The following is a 20,813-nucleotide window of genomic DNA, read 5'->3' on the forward strand; positions in this document are numbered from 1 at the left end:
AATATGACTGCGAAGAAGTGTAGCTATTGTGCCTAAATAGTTTTCACAGCTGGAATTACGTCAACTGTTAAAACCCATTATTTATTTCGGACATATTGGCAAGATGACTCAGGTGATCATAAAGAGTTGAGGTAAACAATGCAGTAGATAAAGATGGATGCATCATGTATACAGGGTGCGGCAGTCAAACATGCATTTTCTAAATAAGTGTAAAATAAACACAGCTGCAGATATCAAAATTTTATTAATACAATCTTATTCTACATTAAAAAGCATTTAAGAAACATCAACACATTTTTCATTGTTTGAAAATAATATCAGCAAGATGGCGTCCTTCTCGATCACAGCATTCTCGCAGGTGATTTACGAAGCTGTCTATCACATGACGGAGCATACCCTGAGGAATTCTCTCGATCTCCAGCCGGATTCTTGCTTTGAGATCACCAACATTATGAGGTCTTTCTTTGTACACTTTGCTTTTAGTAAGGTCGGGTGAATGGGCGGGCCAAGCAATTGCTCCATTCTTGGAAATCACCTGGTTAGGAAAAACTTCATTGAGAACATTAATGCTCATGCAGGCTATGTGACTTGTTGCTCCATCTTGTTGAAATAATGTTTCATCGTTCACGGCATATTGACAAAGCTAAGGTATGAAGAATGTGCTTAACATTGTTGAATAGCGCTCAGCATTCACGGTAACAGACTGCCCTTTTTCATTCTCAAAAGAATAAGGGCCTATTATTCCCGATGAGGACATTGCACACCAAACTCTCACCAGTATCTAAAGTTCTGTTTGTTCACACATCCATTGAGGGGAAAATGTCCCTTGTCACTCATCCAGAGGTTGTGAACAATCTCCTCGTTTTATTCAATCACAGAACTGCTGTTGGACCATGAAGTCGTCGTTATTCAAAGTGTTAACCACTTGGATTTTGTATGGGTGGTGATGTAAGTCTAACCTCAAAATCCTTCAGACAGTCCTGCCAAAAATTCCAAGCGCAACACACTGATCTCCAGGGTCTTCTTCCCACAGCAGTTCTTACATGTTACACATTATAGGGAGTATGTACTGTCTTCGCTCTGCCACCTCTTTTCCTTGTTGTTTCACAGACATTTTCAAAGTTTCCGTCCCAAGTTTTTATTGAGTCAACTGAAGGCACCGGCCTATTACGATTAATTTGAAAATGCACCCACAAACAACGCTGAGTGTCTACATAGCTACCGCTTTGGTAGAACGCTTTCACTGTAAATAACCATTGTTGCTTAGTCCACTGCTCCATGGCTACTGAAATGCTGTGTGTTGGAGAACACAGTGGTGACCTTGGTTACTCGACCCCCCCCCCCCCCCCCCACTACTTCCAACGCTTCCACGCACTAATAATAAATGCAAGTTTGACTGCCCCTCCCTGTAATATGCCTCACTGCTGTGTAACAGTGGTATACAAAAGTGAAGAATACAATTTTTTATGTTTTTAAGAAAGGGTATGCAATTAATAATGTTATTCACATTATTGTGAGCATATTTTTCAAATATTAATGTAATTATGTGGTATATTACAATATGTACAATTTCTGTACTTGTGTAACTCTCAAATCTGTGCATTTACTTCTTTTTGTATCCAATATATCATTAATTATTGTCAATTAAAGTTCCACGAACTCTGTTCCGTTTAGCATCCATTTCAGCCTGTGTCTGTTGCACAACCATTTTCCTCTTGTTCATACCCTTCCTTTCCAACTGCTTTTCGATGATTCGTGCATTGTTGGCATAAGAATCAGCAACTTCCCGCTGTAAAGAAATTAAAAAATTTGTCATAAATGCCATACACAAATGTTTCAGAAATACTTTAATTCCAAGCTTTACAAAGATACAGACAGAACTGTGTGCCAACTCTCAAAGTTTAGGGTAGAATATAAAACAAGTGAAAATACTGGCAGGTATCATATATAACAAATAACGACTATACCTTCCAGGAATGAACTAATTTCAGCTATCGTGACATCAGCTTTGTGTTGGGAGATCCCATCTACCAAATACGATATGTAGCTACTATGGGACCAATGACAATGGAGCTGCACTCAAGGCATGGGCAGTGAAATGATCTCCAGCTAGATCACAGCATCAAACTATCCTCAGTCAACTGTGGCAAGGGGAGATAGACCACAATACTGACAAACTCTGGGATTGCTGCTCAGAGCGACATATGTGTGGGTGAGATGACACCTCACACATATGTATCGTCAGCTCTATGATGAAACCAGAGTAGGTACAGTTCAGGACAAATTTGAATTTCAGAAAAGCAAATTGAAAATGCTGCAGAGGGCCTTAAGAATATAACAACTTCATCGAGATCACCAAAGGGGTTTGAGGGTGTTGAATAACATGATGGTGTATCACAAAGAAGTCTTACTAAGACTGTAAAAGACTATCAAACCTTTACTTGAGTATTGGTAAGAACTTTACCAGAACCATCTTTTCTCTGAACAAATCATACAGGCAGAAAAGAGACAGATGCTAGCCATTACTGAAGCCAAAGGATAAGTGAAAAAAACCTGGTTGAAAGTTTTGACATGAAAGTAAGCAAACCTAGAAATTTCTCACGAGCCTCTCTGGAGATCCCACAAGCCCTAAGAATATTTCAGAAGTGACTGCAAATCATGTGGCAAGTCAACAACATGTAATGGCACAACATATGGCAGGGCAACTACGATGCCTAAACTGTGAAAACCAGTCTCTTGAAGATGAATTCAGAGGAACTGGTGCCGAGGGTTGGATAAATTGAGAACTTGGAATCAAATCACTGAAACAGCGCTTCATTTTAAAATGTAAATCCCAAAGACATGGAGGAAAGCCATTTTGATCATCGTGTTGAAACCAGGAAAGGGACTAAATGACGCAAAAAGTTTCAAACCCGTGTCATTGCTCTATGAGATTTTTAAGATCCTGGAATGATTAACATTCCAGTTAATCAAAAACCACCAAAAAGAGAAACTTATTCACTAGAAAGCAGGTTCCCATCATGAGCAATTGTTCGGCACATACAGTACTGTATACTGATATTAAAGCCACTAGAAGCCAGATACAAGTCTTTCATGAAACGTTCTTGCGACCTGCATATATTTCAGTGCTACTTCTTTCATTATTATATACTTGTGCCCACAATTCACTATCTGTACAGTCACTTCCCAATATTTTATGTGCTTCACACTTTGTTTTTTTTTGACAGGTTTCCTGCAATCATGCTACAGACCTCGCTCCAGCTGTATGGAGATTAGTTCCCAAAATTACCATCCATAGCGCCACTTGCTTGTCGATGTTAACTTATTTATCAACAGGTTTTTTGTTTTATTATTTTATTGTACTTTCACCTCCACTCTGGGACCAAATTCAACATGTGCTTGCCATAGGCTGATTAGCTCATATTCTGGCATGATGTCTGCACTTTTTGTTTCGCTTCTCTGCAATAGTTTTATGCAAGGCAATGTGAACTACGTGTAGGCATCTAAGAGCTATTATTGTATTAATGGACTCAGTATTGTACTACTTATTGCTCCTGCCTCTATTTTTTAGGACCATGGCATTGTGCTGTGTGCACTTTATAATTGACACTCACAAGTAACAGCAACAGGCATAAGTATCATTTTTTATCTTTAATTTTTAAAAACATTGTGGCAGTGATGAATGAAAAACAGTTAAGAAAGTCAATTGTAAATAGTGCAGCACGGGAAATAACGCAAAATGCCATAAACTGCCAAGTGCAGATGTGAAATGAAGCCTTCCGACACCAACCACTGCTAGCAAGAAGGGAAGGAGCAGATTACATAAAGAAACACCAATACCACAGAAGATGCTTTGTAAATAAAAGCGAAATGCATCTGGTGTAATTCTTTTTAATTACATTGCAGTCAGCTCAAGACAGATAACCCCTGTAATAACAGAAACCTTGAAATTTTTGTATTCTGTTCTTATTAATTCCAAGAACTGCTGCAGGCTGGAGGGCAGCATGTAATTGTATCGTGTCTTCAACTATGAAACAGTTCAATATTTTTAATGGACATGTAAATGTCTTCCACAAGTAAATGAAGGAGAAAACAGCATGTTTGTAGATGTGTTATGTTGTAGAGTAGGAGAGCCCAGGTGAGCTTTTTCTACCCTCTGACTTGCCTAGCCAAACTCGTTCCTGCTTATGCACCTATATAACTGTGTGCAAATTAAATACCCAACCATTATTCATATAGAAATGATGTTACTCATGAATTTTGTGACCTGAGAATGGTGGTAAAAATTTTGTTTGTACTGAAATGTTGTTTCAATGAACTAGAGATTGTTGAATGTAGCAGACAAACTGCTTTCTGATTGACAGACATACCCTTCTCTCTCTGCTTCTTATGCAAACAGTAGATTTACATTGTTTTTGTTTGCCAACGGGTAGCAGGACACAGGGATTATTAGTCGTTGTTTAGTAACTTTGCTATCAGTCACAGTTTCACATGATTTATAAAATTACAACTGGTTCCAAAATTCTACTTGCCTTCAAATCAATTTCATAATATGTCTGGAGTCTTTGTCTTGTGCACATAACCGCAAACTGGACCTGCAGTTTCTGGTCTTTTTCACTGTACACAGTCGTGACTGGTAGTAAAGTTACTACAGAAATTTTAACTGATTAACATGTCATTTTCATATAATGAAATAACAAGCAACCAGTTGCATATAAAAAATTTAATTTCTTGGCCAGTTTCAGGCACTTAGTGACCTTTTTCAGAAGGCTGTACAGGAAACTACACCACAAAGAAATAGAAGTCAGATAATAATATTAAAATTAGGGACAAAAGTTTGAAAAATGTTTTTAAACACTGTGGCAGTGATGAATGAAAAACAGTTAAGAAAGTCAATTGTAAATAGTGCAGCACCGAAAATAACACAAAATGCCAAAAACTGCCAAGTGCAGATGTGAAATGAAGCCTGTCAACACCAACTACTGCTAGCAAGACGGGAAGGAGCAGATTATGTAGAGAAACACCAAAACCACAGAAGATGCTTTGTGAATAAAATTGAAATGCGCCTGGTGTAATTCTTTTTAATTAGATTGCACAAACGTATTATTTCAACGTTTGATTATGAAAAGTGATACAAAAATGGAAATGTAACACAGCAAACACACTTACAGCTTCAATTTCATCTTCTTCTTCATCAATTGTTGACACTGTGACTGAGCTAAATTTGCCCATATTCTTTGTGTGCTTTGTAACCATAATCTTCTTAGGTTTCTCAACAGCAACTTGATTGTAAATTGTAGTCATTGGTCCTTCCCCGGAACTCTTAATAACTGCACCTTTCACTACGAATATTACATTGCTTTTTGGATCATGTTTGTAGTACAGTAAAAGTCCACATCTGACAGAAAATAAGTAAGAATAATTAACAAACAAACTTGGTACAGGAGCCATATTTAAATACACAACAGTATATTATAAGAAACAGTTACATCAACATTTCCTCTTCACAAACAGTTATATGCTTTATGGTACCAGCAATTGATTGCACCCATTTTTTATTACATTTCCATGTGCCACAAGGGAAAAAACCAAAGACCATCTAGTCTCTGCAGCTATTATAGTGTGGTCCTTGGGTGACATTCAGAGAGAGGAATGATGTGTTGTTAATATTCTGTGTAAAGACAAGTTTGTAGAACTTTAAAAATAGCTCTTTATGTAATGCACTATGCATATACCCATGATTTTCAGCTACCACTTAGCTATTCTTCAACTTTCACAACGTTTCTTTGATCATTATCCCATAAAGATGAACAGTGTTTGAAGAAAAGTAATGTGATTGTGTCATACACTATTTCTTTCATTGTGTATCTATGCAGCCCCAGAATACCCTCAATGGTTCATACTCTTTTATTTACCTTCCTCATAACAAGATCTAAGAATGAATTTCTCTTTCACTTTGAACAGTACACCAAGATATCAGACTGATGCTATGGATTTTCATAATTGGTTGATTCTATATTCAAACTGTACTGGGATTTGTATCTATTAACACATGCCAGACTGCATTTGCCTGTGCTTAGAAGCCAGCCACTAGTCACTACTCATCAGATTAATTTCTTGCAAATGATCACAACAAAAACAATAACAAATAAAATGCCTATGTGCTCACAGCAAACAATTCAAATAATTAAAAAGACAATATTTTGTGAATAAAAATCTGTAAGTTCCTAAAGTTCATATAAATCAATAGAAGGTTCATGAAATATCACACACATACTTTCTTGGTATCTAGACAGAAAACTAATTTGGATGAAATTAGCACATTGATCAGTTGGACAAGAAATTAAGCTAAACACGCTTTCCCTATAAGTTATTCGTCTTTGGTTTTACTGACTTACCCACACAAACAATGGAAAATCTATGAAGAAGAGACTGAGTCACAGCCAGGCACAACAAAAGACCTTCTTCTAAAGTAGAAAATATACACACATTCACACAAACACAACTCACTGGCCCTGATGTTGGACTCTGATAGGAGAAACAATCTGTGGATGGTGGAGGAAGAAAGAGGCTGGGATGGAGTGGGGTGGGGAGGGGGACAGATAGCAGGGTAGGGGTGGGGGAGGTATAGTGCTCCTTGTGAGAGCATGCACAGAGATGGTGGGGACAGGGCAGGGCTGCTACACGCATTTGGGAGGTTGAGGGGAGAGGGAGGGGGGGGGGAGGAGGAGCAGCAGAAAAGGAGAAAAGTACACGAAGAGGGTAAGCGTTGATGCATTAGTGGAATAGAAGGCTGTGTAGTGCTTGAGTCGGAGGTGGGAAGGGGACAGGCAGTTGAAAGACGGGGTCCAGCGAAGGTTGAGGCTAAGGGTTCAGGAACATATGATATACGCCCCCCTTGCGCAATTCAGAAAAGCTGGTGTTGGTAGGCAGTGAGCAAGTGGCATTTGCTGTGAAGCAGTCTTTTTGTTCTGCCTGTCTGTGACTCAACGTCTCATCTATATGGTGAGTAGCAATATATCTGTTTACAATATTGTCAGTAGAACCAGTAGTTTTACTTTGCATACCAAATTCTTCACTGACCTCTGAAGGCATATTCAGGAGAAATGACAGAAACTGATCAAGCTCTTATACTGCCCTGTTCCAGGGGACACTGCCTTACAGAAGCAACTTTCAGTGCTGGGATTGGGGGGGGGGGGGGGGGGGTTATGTGCTGAAGTCTGGGGCTGTGCTGGCAGTAGCATAGCTACTGGCAGGGTCGCCCTAGCCGGAGTGGTCTCAACTGAGGAGCCAGATGAAGAGTTACCCCACAACATAGGGCAGGGAGGGCTCTGGAGGCTTGGTGAACCAGCTTCCCTAAGTAACGCAACCATGACAGAAAATGAGGCAGGTCACTATACCTACAGGTTTCTTTGTTTTGTTTTAGGGCGTAAAAACAACTAAGGTCATACGCACCCACATTAGAACTGTAGAACACAAAGACAAACAGAGTAGTTAAAAATGGCTACACATTAATCCCAATTGACAGAAGAGAAAACAGCTAAAAACAGGTATTTGGAGAAAGGTCCACAAAATACTCCATAGAGAAACAGAAGTCCTGAACTAAAGATTAAATGTCCTTGCAATACCTAGAGGTGGCAGCTCCATCATGCAACTTAGCTGGTGCAGCGCTTGTAACACAGCCAGGGGATTTAAAATTAGTGGCAAACTCAGAAACAGCTTCAGATACAGAACTGGATCAACTGGTGACAACCACAAAATCTTAAAGGACAAATGATTTGGCATTACGGATTATGTATCTTTGGCAACATGGAATGTTAGAGGGCTGACCAACAAAGAAAGCAAATTTAATCAAGTACTCAATGAGAGGAAACAAGACACTGCAATAATAGCAGAAATTAAGAACAAACTACAAGGAACAAATGATTTGACAGACTACTGGATAGCTTACAGTGGTGTCCCACAAAGAAAATGAGCGTGCTGAAGTAGCAATTTTAGTCAATGATAAATGGAGAGGAAAGATTAATGAATTGAGCTTCATAAATGAAAGAATAATGACATTCACATTTCAGATTTCAAGAGATCATCTGACAGTTATGGATGTCTATGACCCAGAGTAGGGAAGGAAGGATTATACTGACACTTTAAACAATGATCTTCAGAAAGAAGTGAACAAGATCAATAAGATGGACTATGCTGTCATTGCTGGTGATTTTAATGTAAGAGTTAGAAATCTTCCTCACCAGGAACAGTAGGACTCTTTGGAGAAAATATTATTAATAATAATAGACTTGAACTATGCCAGTTTGCCTCCATCAACAATTTTAAAATTACTAACACATTTTACAGAACGAAAGACATTCACAAGTTAGATGGAGTGCACAAGGATTAAGATCTGTGACTGGTTACATAATTATTAATGATAAAATGAAGAAACTTATGCAAGATACACGTATTTATAGAGGAAGCGGCACAGGTAGTGACCACTTCCTTCTAGGCAGTAAGATAAGGTTACTATCAAAATGGAAGAAGACAAAGACTCTCCAAAATAAGACACACCAAGAGTTGTTCAAAGTACATCTCCTGCCAGGATATAATATCAGGAAACATTATCAGTACAGACTCCAACAAAAGCTTGCTTCACCAGTCATTAAAGGCATCAATATAGAATGGAATAATATCAAAACCTACCTCAAAGAAGCAGGCTCAGAAGCACTTGGTAAAAGGAAGAAAACAAACGGGGGAAAATGACTCAGAATTTGGAACACAGAAATTAAAGAAAAATAAACAGCTTATTTGACGTTTTTACAGATAAAAACAGCAGAAAGCTGAGGAATGTACAAAATAAAAAGGAATGCTGTAAAACAACTAGTGCACAAAGCACATCAAGAATCATGAGACTTTCATAAGCATCTTAGAATATGATGTACACGGTAGACAGCAATGTGCATACAAGGCATGAAAGCCCTCAACAAGGAAGAAAAGACACTGCCTCACTGAACATTATACCCCTAAATCATTACACAGACTTGCGGCGTACCCAGAAGGCCAAAGCTGACATTGGAGAAAGTATTTACAATTAAACAGTAGATCCAATTACTATGGACAAATTACAAAAGGCTTTGAAAAGCATCAAGAACAGAAAAGCTACTGGAATAGATGGAATAAATGCAGAACACATTAAATATGGAGGGCTACCACTAGATAAAAGACTTTTACAATCAATAAATGAATGTTGGTTGAACTGCAAAATCCCAGAGCCTTGGTATACAGCAGAAGTAAGTAATCTCTCTTTTCAGAAAAGGAAACATTGACTGTAAAAACTATCATGGCATAAGTCTTGTAAATACTGGCTACAAACTATACTCAAAGACATATGGATTTAGATCAGGTTGTTGATGCACAGAAAATGTGTTTGTAATTAAAAATATAATAGAAAAACACAGAGAATTTAATACAGAAACCCATATGGCCCTTATTGAACTTGACAACGTCTCTGGCCGTGTGAGCTGTGATAGCCTATAGAAGATTATATCTGAATGTGAATATCCTTATCACCTAACAAAGGCAGTGAAAAGTCTTTACGAAACTACATGCATTGTAATGAACACAGGTACAAATTGATTAGAAGAAATAATTATTAACCAAGGCATTAGACAAGGATGTGGACTATCACCTACCCTTTTCAAAATCTACATTGACTTGTTCCTTCACAAATGGAAATATAAGCTAAACAAAGGAATTAAGGTAACAAATGGGAAAAATCGGAATGTTCTTTTGTTTGCTGATGACATTGTTATTATTCAGAGATCAGTATACCTGCTGAATGAAATTTGCAAGAAGTACAACTTTAATACACAAATTCCAAGCAGTCTGTGGTAACATTAGCAGAACACTGGCCCATAAAGTACAAAAAGAAATTATCATGAAATCCTATGAAGTAATTGCACTTCCGGTGTTATCATATGGAAGTAAAAACTGAGTTCAAGAAATAAGAAGGAATGAAACAGTAGAGAAGAGATTCTTCCTAAGGTGAAGAGCTGCACAAAAAGACAGATGATTAGAAATTAATATATTAGAAAAGAATTAAATATTTTCAGCATGAATGAAAAAATTCAAAAATATTGTGAAGATTGGAAACAATACCTCATGAGAATGCCAGATCACAGAATTCCTCAGAAGATCCTGAACTACAACTTGAGTGGGAAAAGAGATATCCTTGAAAGAAAGATGACAATGATGATGATGATGACTACACAAAATGAACTGTGAGAGCATCTGATATCCTGTAGGAATTTATAGAAAGTCTTTGGATGCTTACATTTATTTATGATGTTTGCAAGAAGGAATGAAAATGTAGTGAAGTTTTGGGCTTACTGACCTAATAATTAATTGTTGCTAAGGTTCCTAGGTGTTACATCAGACATTGTTGCTAAATTATTACATAATCTAAATGACATTGTAAGAAGAAAGGAAGTAAGGTTAGAGTTTCCATCCAGGTGACAATGAGCACATGTTCACACTGAAAGGGATTGGGAAGGACTGTAATGCCCCCAGAATTTTATGAAAGTCTGGAGACACTTGTGTTCCAGCCGTTTCGAGCACGCGTTATTTTAAAGCAGGGTGTAAGGATGAGCATGGGATACTGCACCCATTTATTGTTTGTGCAGGTGAAACTGGAAGGGAGATCATTCGTCGGCACTGGCAAAAGTTCAGCACGACCTGCCAAGAATAATCAAATACGGCGCAGAAGCTCCGTGGTCGGCTGCAAAGAGTAATGTAGCTTTCTATTGTTGAAAAACAAATGGACTGACTCGAGATAGTGACTGTTTATTAGACATTGAACTGCTGTTGAGAGTACGTAGACTGGACGTGGATAGTCAGCCACGATAAAAGCTTATGTATTAATTGTGTTCAAAAATGTGTAATTAAATGATTCTGGATGCCCAGTAATGTGTGGGCTTACGTCATAAAGTTTAGTTGTTTTTTTTGTACAAAGTGGAAATAAATATGTTCTGGTGCATTGAATGATATTCTAAGAGTAGCGTATTTTTTAAATAAGAAGAGAGAGAGAGAGAATTTCCCCTTCCTAGCAGTGAAATCTTCAGAGAAGCGTCCAGTGCTAGCAGAAGACATCGGCGCTGCAAGAAAGCAGAACCAGCATTCTTCAACAAGTTAGTCCACGAAAATGCTTAAGCTGTATAAAGAGAGATTAACATTACACCGGGCCACCGCAGGACACCAGACGTGTTCTTTTCAAACAAATACATTGGCACTCATTTTAAGATAGATCTTTAAAACTAATTTAAATAATTTATTCAGTCTATGTCGTCGTCATTGTTGTGGTCTTTAGTTCAAATACTAGTTTGATGCAGCCCTCCACACTACTCTATTCCTGTGCATGTCTATTCATTTCCAAATAACTGCTGCAACATCCATCCACTTCAATCTGCGTACTATATTCATCCATTGGTCTCCATCTACAATTTTTATCCATTAGACTTTCCTTCATTGCCAAACTGACATTTTCTTCATGCTTGAGGATGCCCTATCAACTGATCCCTCATTTAGTCAAATTGTTCCATAAATTTCTATTTTTTTTTCTCAATTCAGTTAGTACCTCCTTAGTGCTTCCAAGGCTGAAAGCAGTGGTCAGCTCCAGAGAACCATGTGATATCACAGTTAAGTCTCTCCATCTGCTTTTGTCTTCTGCTGTTTGTCTCCAATTCTCAAAGATGCCTGGCTGCAGCAAATCTTCTCTTTATCCATCCATCCACCTCTTCTGAGGTCTTCGCACTGGTCTGCTCCCTGATGGGATACAGTCCATCGCAATTTTGAGACATGTCGTTTCTCCCATAATCTCTCTTGTAGATGCAAGCAATGGTACATTATGGCTACAATCTGAGGTTATTTAATTTTTATTTTTCCTTCAGTTCTGCAAGACCATATGATCCATGGCTACTCAGCTGTGGAACAAGTTATTGGATAATCTGCACAATGTTGATAGTGTAAATTTAAAACTAAAAAAATATATAAAGAAGTGGGGGCAAAAGTGAAAAATAATATATTAAAATAAATGGTTTTAAACCACTGTGAGGAACATTATTACTGAATAACAGGAGACTGAAATAAGGAAGTTCTTAACTTTACTGAACAACAGTATTTTGTGTTCGACAGTCTGATTTTAATCGTTACAATCGCAATTTTGACCTTGGGTTACTTACAGGTGGAAAATTCTACACCTACACACTTGTTAAAACCCAGAAAGTTGTCTGACATACATCAACATTCCTTGACATAGTAAAAAACAATTCAAGCTGTGAAACAGGATTTTAGAATAAGAAGCCAAGGTGTTTTTGTGTTCAGATGTACTACAAATTGATAATCTGTAGTTTAAGTCCTGAATTATGTAGTTTTGGGCTCTAGCAAGCAATAAAGTTATGTTTTCTATATTTCTTGCCAGTTAAAACTGTGTGCTAGACCAGAACTCGAAACCTGGAAAACAATCACCCAGGCTGTGCCTTAAGCCATATCCACTTGTGATGAAGCAAGCTGGGATATTTTTTACTTCCCCTCTTGTTTTGCCCTCTGCCTCCTTAAAATTCATTTTTTCAATTGTAACTAATTACCTTTTACATACCCAAGTATAATCTGCATTTTCATAAAACAGAAAGGTTGGCCCTTAGTTTTAATGAATATAACAACAGATCTAATTTTGTGCTTAGTTTTAGGTATGTGACTGATTTTCTAATTTATTTTGACTATTCCTAGTTAGTATCTTTTGTTATAGGTTGGAATCAGTAATTGTTATGTTACTTAAATTCTTTTGTTGACATATAAACAAATATAAATTATATATTAATTATAAACATTTGGAAGACAAAATACTAGTAATCTTAAAGAATCTATTTGGCTCTATTCGAAAATGTGTTAGCAAAACCAGCCCTTCATTAATTCCAAAGTAATTAACAGTTTTATCCAAAGTATTGTTTGCATACTTATGTTTGTTAATTTCATGATTTGAACAAATAATTCCGCCTAACTCTTGTAGCAGAAGAAACTGTTAAAAAGATGGAATTCTTCAATGTAATGAGTTAAGTTTTAATTGTAATTTCTGTAAATTAAACTTCGAACAATATGTAGTTTCAGCACCCATTATTGTGATGATTTATAAGGGCCCAATTTTTGGTCACGAGACAGTCAATCCACGGCCGAGTTTCAGACCTGTGCTGGTTAGAACGACAACAATGCACTAACTAAACAGTGTAATAAGTGTTACACAATTAGGGCGTGTGTTAAAACAGTGACTGTGTCTGCTTCATACGTACCTGTGTATTCTTCAAGAACTGTGAACTTTGTGGTTAGGCTTTTACAACTCATAGATGTTCAACAGTAAACTATTGTAGCAGTATGTGGATTGTTTAATGAGACTTATAGGAAGTTATAGCTATAGTGCACTGGCCATATATAACTGTGTATTATTGGGGGTTGTGAAAAGTGAAAGTAAAAGACCGTAAAATGCAACTGTGAATCTGTCAACTACATAATTTACGGAAGACAGTACTGTACATCTACCCCCATTTTTTCAGCCAGTATGTCGACACAGAGGACAACAAATGAAGAAAAAAAATTAGGTGAACCGCTACACCCTCAATATCCTTTATCCCAAGATGTATGCAGGAGAACTCCTGTAAAGTTTGGATGGTAGGAGATGAGGCACTGATGCAAGTAAGGCAGTGAGGACAGGTTGTGGGTCGCGCTTGGTTAGCTCATTAGGTAGAGCGAATGCCTGCAAATAGCTAAAGTCCCAGATTCGAGTCTGATTTGGCATGCAGTTTTAATATATCACAATGTTTCAAATCAGTGCACATTCCACTGCAGAGTGAAATTAATTTTGAAGTTTATTTTTACCAGTGTCTTGATTTTGTAACTGCCTGTGGTTAAGGAACACCATAATGGTACAACATCAGTGAATTTATAAGATCTGTATTAACAGTTCCATGTATGTTCTTTGGTTTTAAGTTTCCCAGCAATTTGGCACAGCCTTACACCATGCTCCATCAGACAATTTACAATATATAATTGCAGGAAAGAGAAAGGAAGGCCGCAATTTAAGTATGTACAAAGGACAGTCAAAATAAACTGTTTCTTGTTACTGGAGTCTGTCAGCATTAGGCACTCAGTGTTTTAAGTTAAATTAGTTTCCTCTCCTTTTCTACTGTTCAATGTCCAAATATGGTTTACAATTTATCACCATCTTCCCAGCCCCATTTACAACCAAGTCATATTCTGACATAATTAAACAAGAAACTGTTGATTCAGATTAGAGATAAAAAGTACAGTTAATTTAAAACATTTTTTACTGTTCTCTTAATACAATCTGGGATGACTGGTTTGTTACATTACTTAATCACCTAACACTTCATTTGATCTACCAAAAAGTGAGAAAATAGTTATTTTTAAATTTTTACAACACAACTAAGGGTTGAGCAAACAACAAGGAAGACAGGGACTGCAAGATATAACCGCTTTTTGGTTCTTGCCAAAAGCAGAGGGCCCTAGTGATAAGCCCAGTAATATACTCACCTGCGGAGAAAACAGCAGGTACACAAAGTATTTATCTACTTAAGATGATAAAACTAGTCAGTAACAAGTGAGAAGTCACCATTATAGCTGTGCATGCTGTGTTACTGTAAATGGATATGGAATTTTCTTTGTATTTTTAATTAGTATTTCTTGAGTGGTCTAATGTGCCTGTATGCTGACAAGGGATATGTGATCAATAAGTGATAAACAAACAATGGAAAATCCAGGATGGAATGTAACAATACGAGAGAAGGAAAGTTGCTACTCACCATATAGCGGAGATGCTGAGCCGTGATAAGCACAATAAAAAAATTCACATAAACATAGCTTTCAGCCATTAAGGCCTTAATGGCTGAAAGCTATGTTTCTGTGAATCTTTTTATTGTGCCTATCGTGGCACAATAAGTGGTAATGTATGAGCATACTTAGTGGCTTCTCTGTATTTTTTGTGTGTCAATGTTCTGTCTTTCAGATGGAAGGAGAAAGACAATTGTTGGAGATAATGTCTGACGAGGGAGGGCTATTTTTATTCTTTTTATTGATTGAGTTCAGAAATGGAAAATTTAAGCAAGATAGCAGTGCACAAAACATTGGGAGACTTAACATGCTTTTCTGTATCAAATTTTAAGATTTCAGAGAATAAATGGTACTCCCTAACCAAGTTGAAATTCAAATTGTGTGTTTCTAGGTAGAGCAAAGAGCATGTACGTATTCCCTTTCAGTATTATTCTAGTACACTTAATACAACTTGGTGCCTAGACAGATGTTCCAACCATATAGTGCCAGTTCAATGGTAAATAGTTTTTGCGAGCCTGGAACTATGGCAATGATAAAACTGCACTGACTGAAATTAATGCTGGTAAGCAAAAATGTCATTGGCTAGGATAGGCTATTAATTAAAAGCAAATAAAAAATTTACCAGTCAGTCTACAGTGACAACTTGAGTCATTTCGAAAACTTTTACAAACGGAAAAGAATTTTAGGTGGGGCTTCATTTGTAAATGATGGTATTTTACTAGATGCTGGAAGTTCTGTAATATTTAAAATGTGCAGCTTGCATATAATTACCTTGACAGTCTCTTACTTGTTGTTAATTACATATGGTATCAGAAGAAAATGTTTTAAAGATAATACTCACAGTCTGGTTATTTACCATTTTAAATGAAAATCAATTTTCCACAGTAAAATCTCAAATTGAAAACTAAATGAGTTCTAGTGTTTTGCTATGTATCCATTTTTGCTTACATAATTTTCTTAATTTCACTGGATGAAACCTAACCACACACACACACACACACACACACACACACACACACACACTGGCAATGGAAGGAGAGGTGGTGGAGTACTGTTCCTGATCACCAAACTTCATGCCAATGCCCTGAGTTAAATTCCAAACCTTTTTGCAGTGCCTCATGGAGTGAGACTGTTCGAATCGATTGTCAGATGGGGGTGTTAAGCTTGGCTGTCTTCTTGGTGTTATTCATGAGAAACAGACTATGTACCAGCACCGGATTTTACTGTTTCCTTTCCATTCATCGAGAATGACACAAACACTACTCTATACTGTTTAACCACTCACTGCAATCCTTTAGTTTGTAGTTCATAGTCTGTTGGTTAGCACTGTTGCTTCTAAATTGCAGGGTCCCAGGTTCAATTCCTGGACAAGTTGGAGATTTTCTTTACTTGAGCTTGAGTGTTTGTGTTGTTCTAATCATTTCATTTTATCTTCATCACAAAGTCATGCAAGCTGTCAAAGTGTAATCAAACAGAAAGACTTGCATCAGGCAGCCAAACAACCCCAGACAGGGTCTCCTGGCCAATAACACCATTTTTCACAGTCATGACACAACACACATACACATTTGACAATGCACAGCAGGACAGAGGAAGGAAATGACTTAGCTACATCACTAGGACCTTGCCCAGTTGAACCGAGACTAACTTTGGGAATAGTTGAGCACTGGGTAATAAATCAAATAAAACTAAAAAGACAACAAGAGACCCAACATACACACCAAACTGAGCTACAGATTGTTTGCGTAGGTGGCTGCATAGAGCAACAGCATATTTAAAGACCACTTTTGCTGAACCACATTTATCATAGTACACAAGATGGCAACAATGATCCCTAAAGCAAATCAAGTTGAAAAATGTGAGATTTATCATTTACAGTTTCATATTTTATCATGATTATTCAAGTGTAAAGGAAAACCCCACTTTTGCAACATCAGTTCCATCCCTAATTTGTTCTTTTCATTTCTTATTCCACATAGCTTGCCACAACTTTTCTCACTCCATATAGCTTGCCACAACTTTTCTCACTCCATATAGCTTGCCACGACTTTTATTCATCTCCTTTACATATTAATTTCCATATTTTCTGTCTGGCTTTCCTCTTGTTGAAAGAATTATTTTTCAATCCTGAAAGCTCAGGATCTAATGTATATTTTCCCTGTTCGTGTGTTTGGTAACATCTGCCTCTGTCCAAATGACTAGTATGTACACGCTGTATTTGTTATAAATGCTTCTGTTATTTCCTGGCTGTAATAGCCCCTTTTCAGAGAGTTATTAATTGTTTTAAAATTATTGTTTGATAGGTCACAGGCATTCACTGGTAACTGCATAAGTTAATAAGAGATGCGACTGATCCACTATGGTACACAAAACACATCAGAACACTGTTGCAGAAGCAATGAAAAAAGCATGCCAAATTCAGAAGAACGCAAAATCCCCAAGACTGGCTAAGTTTCACGGAAGCTCGAAATTTAGTGCGGACATCAATGTGAGATGCTTTTGATAGTTTCCACAATGAAATATTGTCTCAAAATATGGTAGAAAACCCAAAAAGATTCTGGTCATATGTAAAGTACACCAGTGGCAAAAAACAGTCAAAACCGTCACTGTGATAGCGATAGAAATGTTACCGATGATGGTGCCACTAAAGCGGAGTTATTAAATACAATTTTCCGTAATTCCTTCATGAAAGAAGATGAAGTAAATATTCCATAATTCAAAACCAGAACAGCTGTTAGCATGAGTGACATAAAAGTAGATATCTTAGGTGTTGCGAAACAACTCAAATAACTTAAGAAAGGCAAGTCTGCCGGTCCAGATGGTATACCAATCAGGTTCCTTTCGGAGTATACAGACACAACAGTGCCTTTGTTAGCAATCATATACAACCGCTCACTTGACGAAGGGTCTGTTCCTAAAGACTGGAAAGTAGCACAGGTCACACCAATATTCAAGAAAGGAAATAGGAGTAACCCATTGAATTACAGACCCATATCACTGACCTCAATTTGCAGTAGGATTTTGAAGCATATACTGTACTTGAACATTATGAATCATCTGGAAGAAAACGACTTATTGATACATAACCAACACAGATTCAGAAAATATCGTTCTTGTGCAACACAGCTAGCTCTTTACTGCCGTGAAGTAATGAGTGCTGTCGACAAGGGATCTCGATCGATTCCATATTTCTAGATTTCCAGAAGGCTTTTGATGCCGTTCCTCACAAGCGACTATTAATTGAATTGCGTGCATATGGAGTATCGTCTCGGTTGTGTGACTGGATTTGTGATTTCCTCTCAGAGAGGTCACACTTCGTAGTGATAGACGGTAAATCATTGAGTAGAACAGAAGTGGTATCTGGCGTTCCGCAAGGTAGTGTCATAGGCCCTCTGCTGTTCCTGATTTATATAAATGATCTAGGTGATAATCTGAGCAGCCCCCTTAGATTGTTTGCAGATGATGCTGTAATTTACTGTCTAGTAAAATCATCAAACAATCAATTCCAATTACAAAATGATCTAGAGAGAATTTCTGTATGGTGCGAAAAGTGGCAATTAGCGCTAAACAAAGAAAAGTGCGACATTATCCACACGGGTACTAAAAGAAATCAAAAAATTTTTGGATATACGATAAATCGCACCATTCGACTAAATATCTAGGAATTACAATTACGAGCAACTTAAATTGAAAAGACCACATAGATAATATTGTGGGGGAAGGCGAAAAAGGACTGCACTTTGTTGGCAGAACACTTAGAAGATGCGACAAACCCACTAAAGAGACAGCCTACATTACACTTGTCCGTCCTCTGCTGGAATATTGCTGCACGGTATGGGATCCTTACCAGGTAGGATTGACGGAGGACATCGAAAAAGTGCAAAGAAGGGCAGCTCGTTTCATGTTATCGTGTAATAGGGTTGAGAGTGTCACTGATATGATACGCGAGTTGGGGTGGCAGTCACTGAAACAAAGGCAGTTTTCTTTCCAGCGAGATATATTTACGAAATTTCAATCTCCAACTTTCTCTTCCAAATGCGAAAATATTTTGTTGACACCCACCTACGTAGGCAGAAATGATCATCATAATAAACTAAGAGAACTCAGAGCTCGAACAGAAAGATTTAGGTGTTCCTTTTTCCCATGTGCCATTCGAGAGTGGAATGGTAGAGAAATAGTACGAAAATGGTTCGATGAACCCTCTGCCAGGCACTTAAGTGTGAATTGCAGAGTAACCATAAAGATGTAGATGCCTACTAAGGAATTTTTGGTGTAGAATGCTGATGACATGTTAAACTTGTGAAGTGGACAAGGAATCTTAGTTTTGAACCATGTGGTGCTCATCCTCATATGCCTTAACAAGACAAGTATTGTCCAAGAAGGTGACACATACGTAATAAATTTGAGAATGTTTATTACTGTCCAACAAGCTATGTATTTTATTCATATAATTTACAATTTTTCATTTTTTCACCGTGTAGTGCTCAATAAATCAAGGGATGCAGTAGAATCCAATTAATCTCCTCTGCCAATATTTTAGCACGGGAGAACCATCCAGCTGTCGACTGAGAATTGAAGAATTTGAGACAAAGAACTAACTTATTTTTCAACTCTGTATTTTCCATAGCTTGATTTTAACTTATTTTTAATATTCTGTGCCAACCCTGAAATGGAGTTTCTAGTGATTTTGCTTTCTCTCCAACAACTGTGCATCACACAATTTCTGATTCCTCTTCTATCTGAAACTATGATCTACTGATAAAGGAACTAATTAAGTGTTCCAAATGTACCAATTAAATAACTGTTTTCATTTGTGAGTCTTTCATTCTTGCTTGAATCAAGAAGGAAGGAGGATTAGAGTTTAACATCTCTTTGGTGACAAAATCACTAAAGATTGTGCACAATGTCCGAACAAAGATTGGGAAGGACATTGGATGTGTTCTTTCCTAATGAACAATGATGCCATACAGTATGCCTGGATCAGTTTACGAAAACAACAAGAAACATAAGACAGGAGGGCTGGATGGAGATTTGAACCCCTCCTCACCAAATTATGAGTCTACTGCGCAACCCATTGGATGATCTTTGTAGCCTTCCTCCAACTGTTCTGTCTTAACATCTGGTAAGTGGATGCTCCTCTCTTGTAACAAAAAAGACCTGGCATTCATATTTTGATTTAATTTATAAATTAACTTACTTTTTACATTTCTGTCTGAACTGTCTTTCAATTCCTTCAGGTCGTTTTAAGTATACTGTTTCATCTTGATCATAGGTCACCTTGTGAGCATGCTTGCTGCCATCTATAACACGTGCTCCATCTCTTCTTCGCAGTGGCAACTTTTCAACAGCACAGTCTACATACAAAATTTGAAACAAAAACAAATAAAATATTAAGCAGAGTGAAGACGTCACAAATAAGAAAGATGAAGGTGAAAAAGCAAAGTCTAAAATTGTAAAGTGGAATAATAACTCTAAATGGTAAAACTTGCTTCAGTACTTAAGTTGAAAATTACTCTGTCATCAACTGATAATATAACAAGTTATAGTTCTTCCTTTTAAAAATTTACAAATTTATGAAGGTACATATTACACAATCTAAAACTGCCAGTGAAAAATTAAACTTACATTGAATGTAGGCAAGACATGTTTGCTGAAGTAACACTCACAAAAGATCTGATGGCATCATAAAAAAGTGACATTTTCATGTTGGATACCAACTGTTAGGAAAACTGTTTGGCACGCTGGATCATAAAAAACTTAATCACTGATAGTATACACTGCCCTGTTAAAAATACATGGTGTACTAATGATGACACTATGGAATTTATTTGTTTCCTTCTTTCACACAACCACTTTGAAATTCAATAAAAAGGAATGTGCCCTCTTCGTGGTTCTTTGCGCATTAAGACCTAAACAGGATTTTTTTCTGC

At 37.3% G+C, this 20,813-nt stretch overlaps 1 protein-coding gene across 1 annotated transcript in view; it reads right to left on the reverse strand.

Moving 5' to 3' along the window:
- Positions 1-225: 225 nt before the first annotated feature.
- The window catches only part of LOC126480765 (STING ER exit protein), a 36,769-nt gene continuing 16,181 nt past the window's right edge, over positions 226-20,813 (reverse strand). The window contains exons 2-4 of the mRNA XM_050104055.1: positions 20,081-20,237; positions 5,170-5,398; positions 226-1,789 (exon numbers count right to left, since the gene is read on the reverse strand). Of these exons, the coding sequence (XP_049960012.1) occupies positions 1,631-1,789; positions 5,170-5,398; positions 20,081-20,237 (545 nt within the window). The 3' untranslated portion in view covers positions 226-1,630. The remainder of the gene's footprint in view (positions 1,790-5,169; positions 5,399-20,080; positions 20,238-20,813) is intronic.

Source organism: Schistocerca serialis, chromosome 5, assembly GCF_023864345.2.
Source record: "Schistocerca serialis cubense isolate TAMUIC-IGC-003099 chromosome 5, iqSchSeri2.2, whole genome shotgun sequence".
Lineage (NCBI taxonomy): Eukaryota > Metazoa > Arthropoda > Insecta > Orthoptera > Acrididae > Schistocerca > Schistocerca serialis.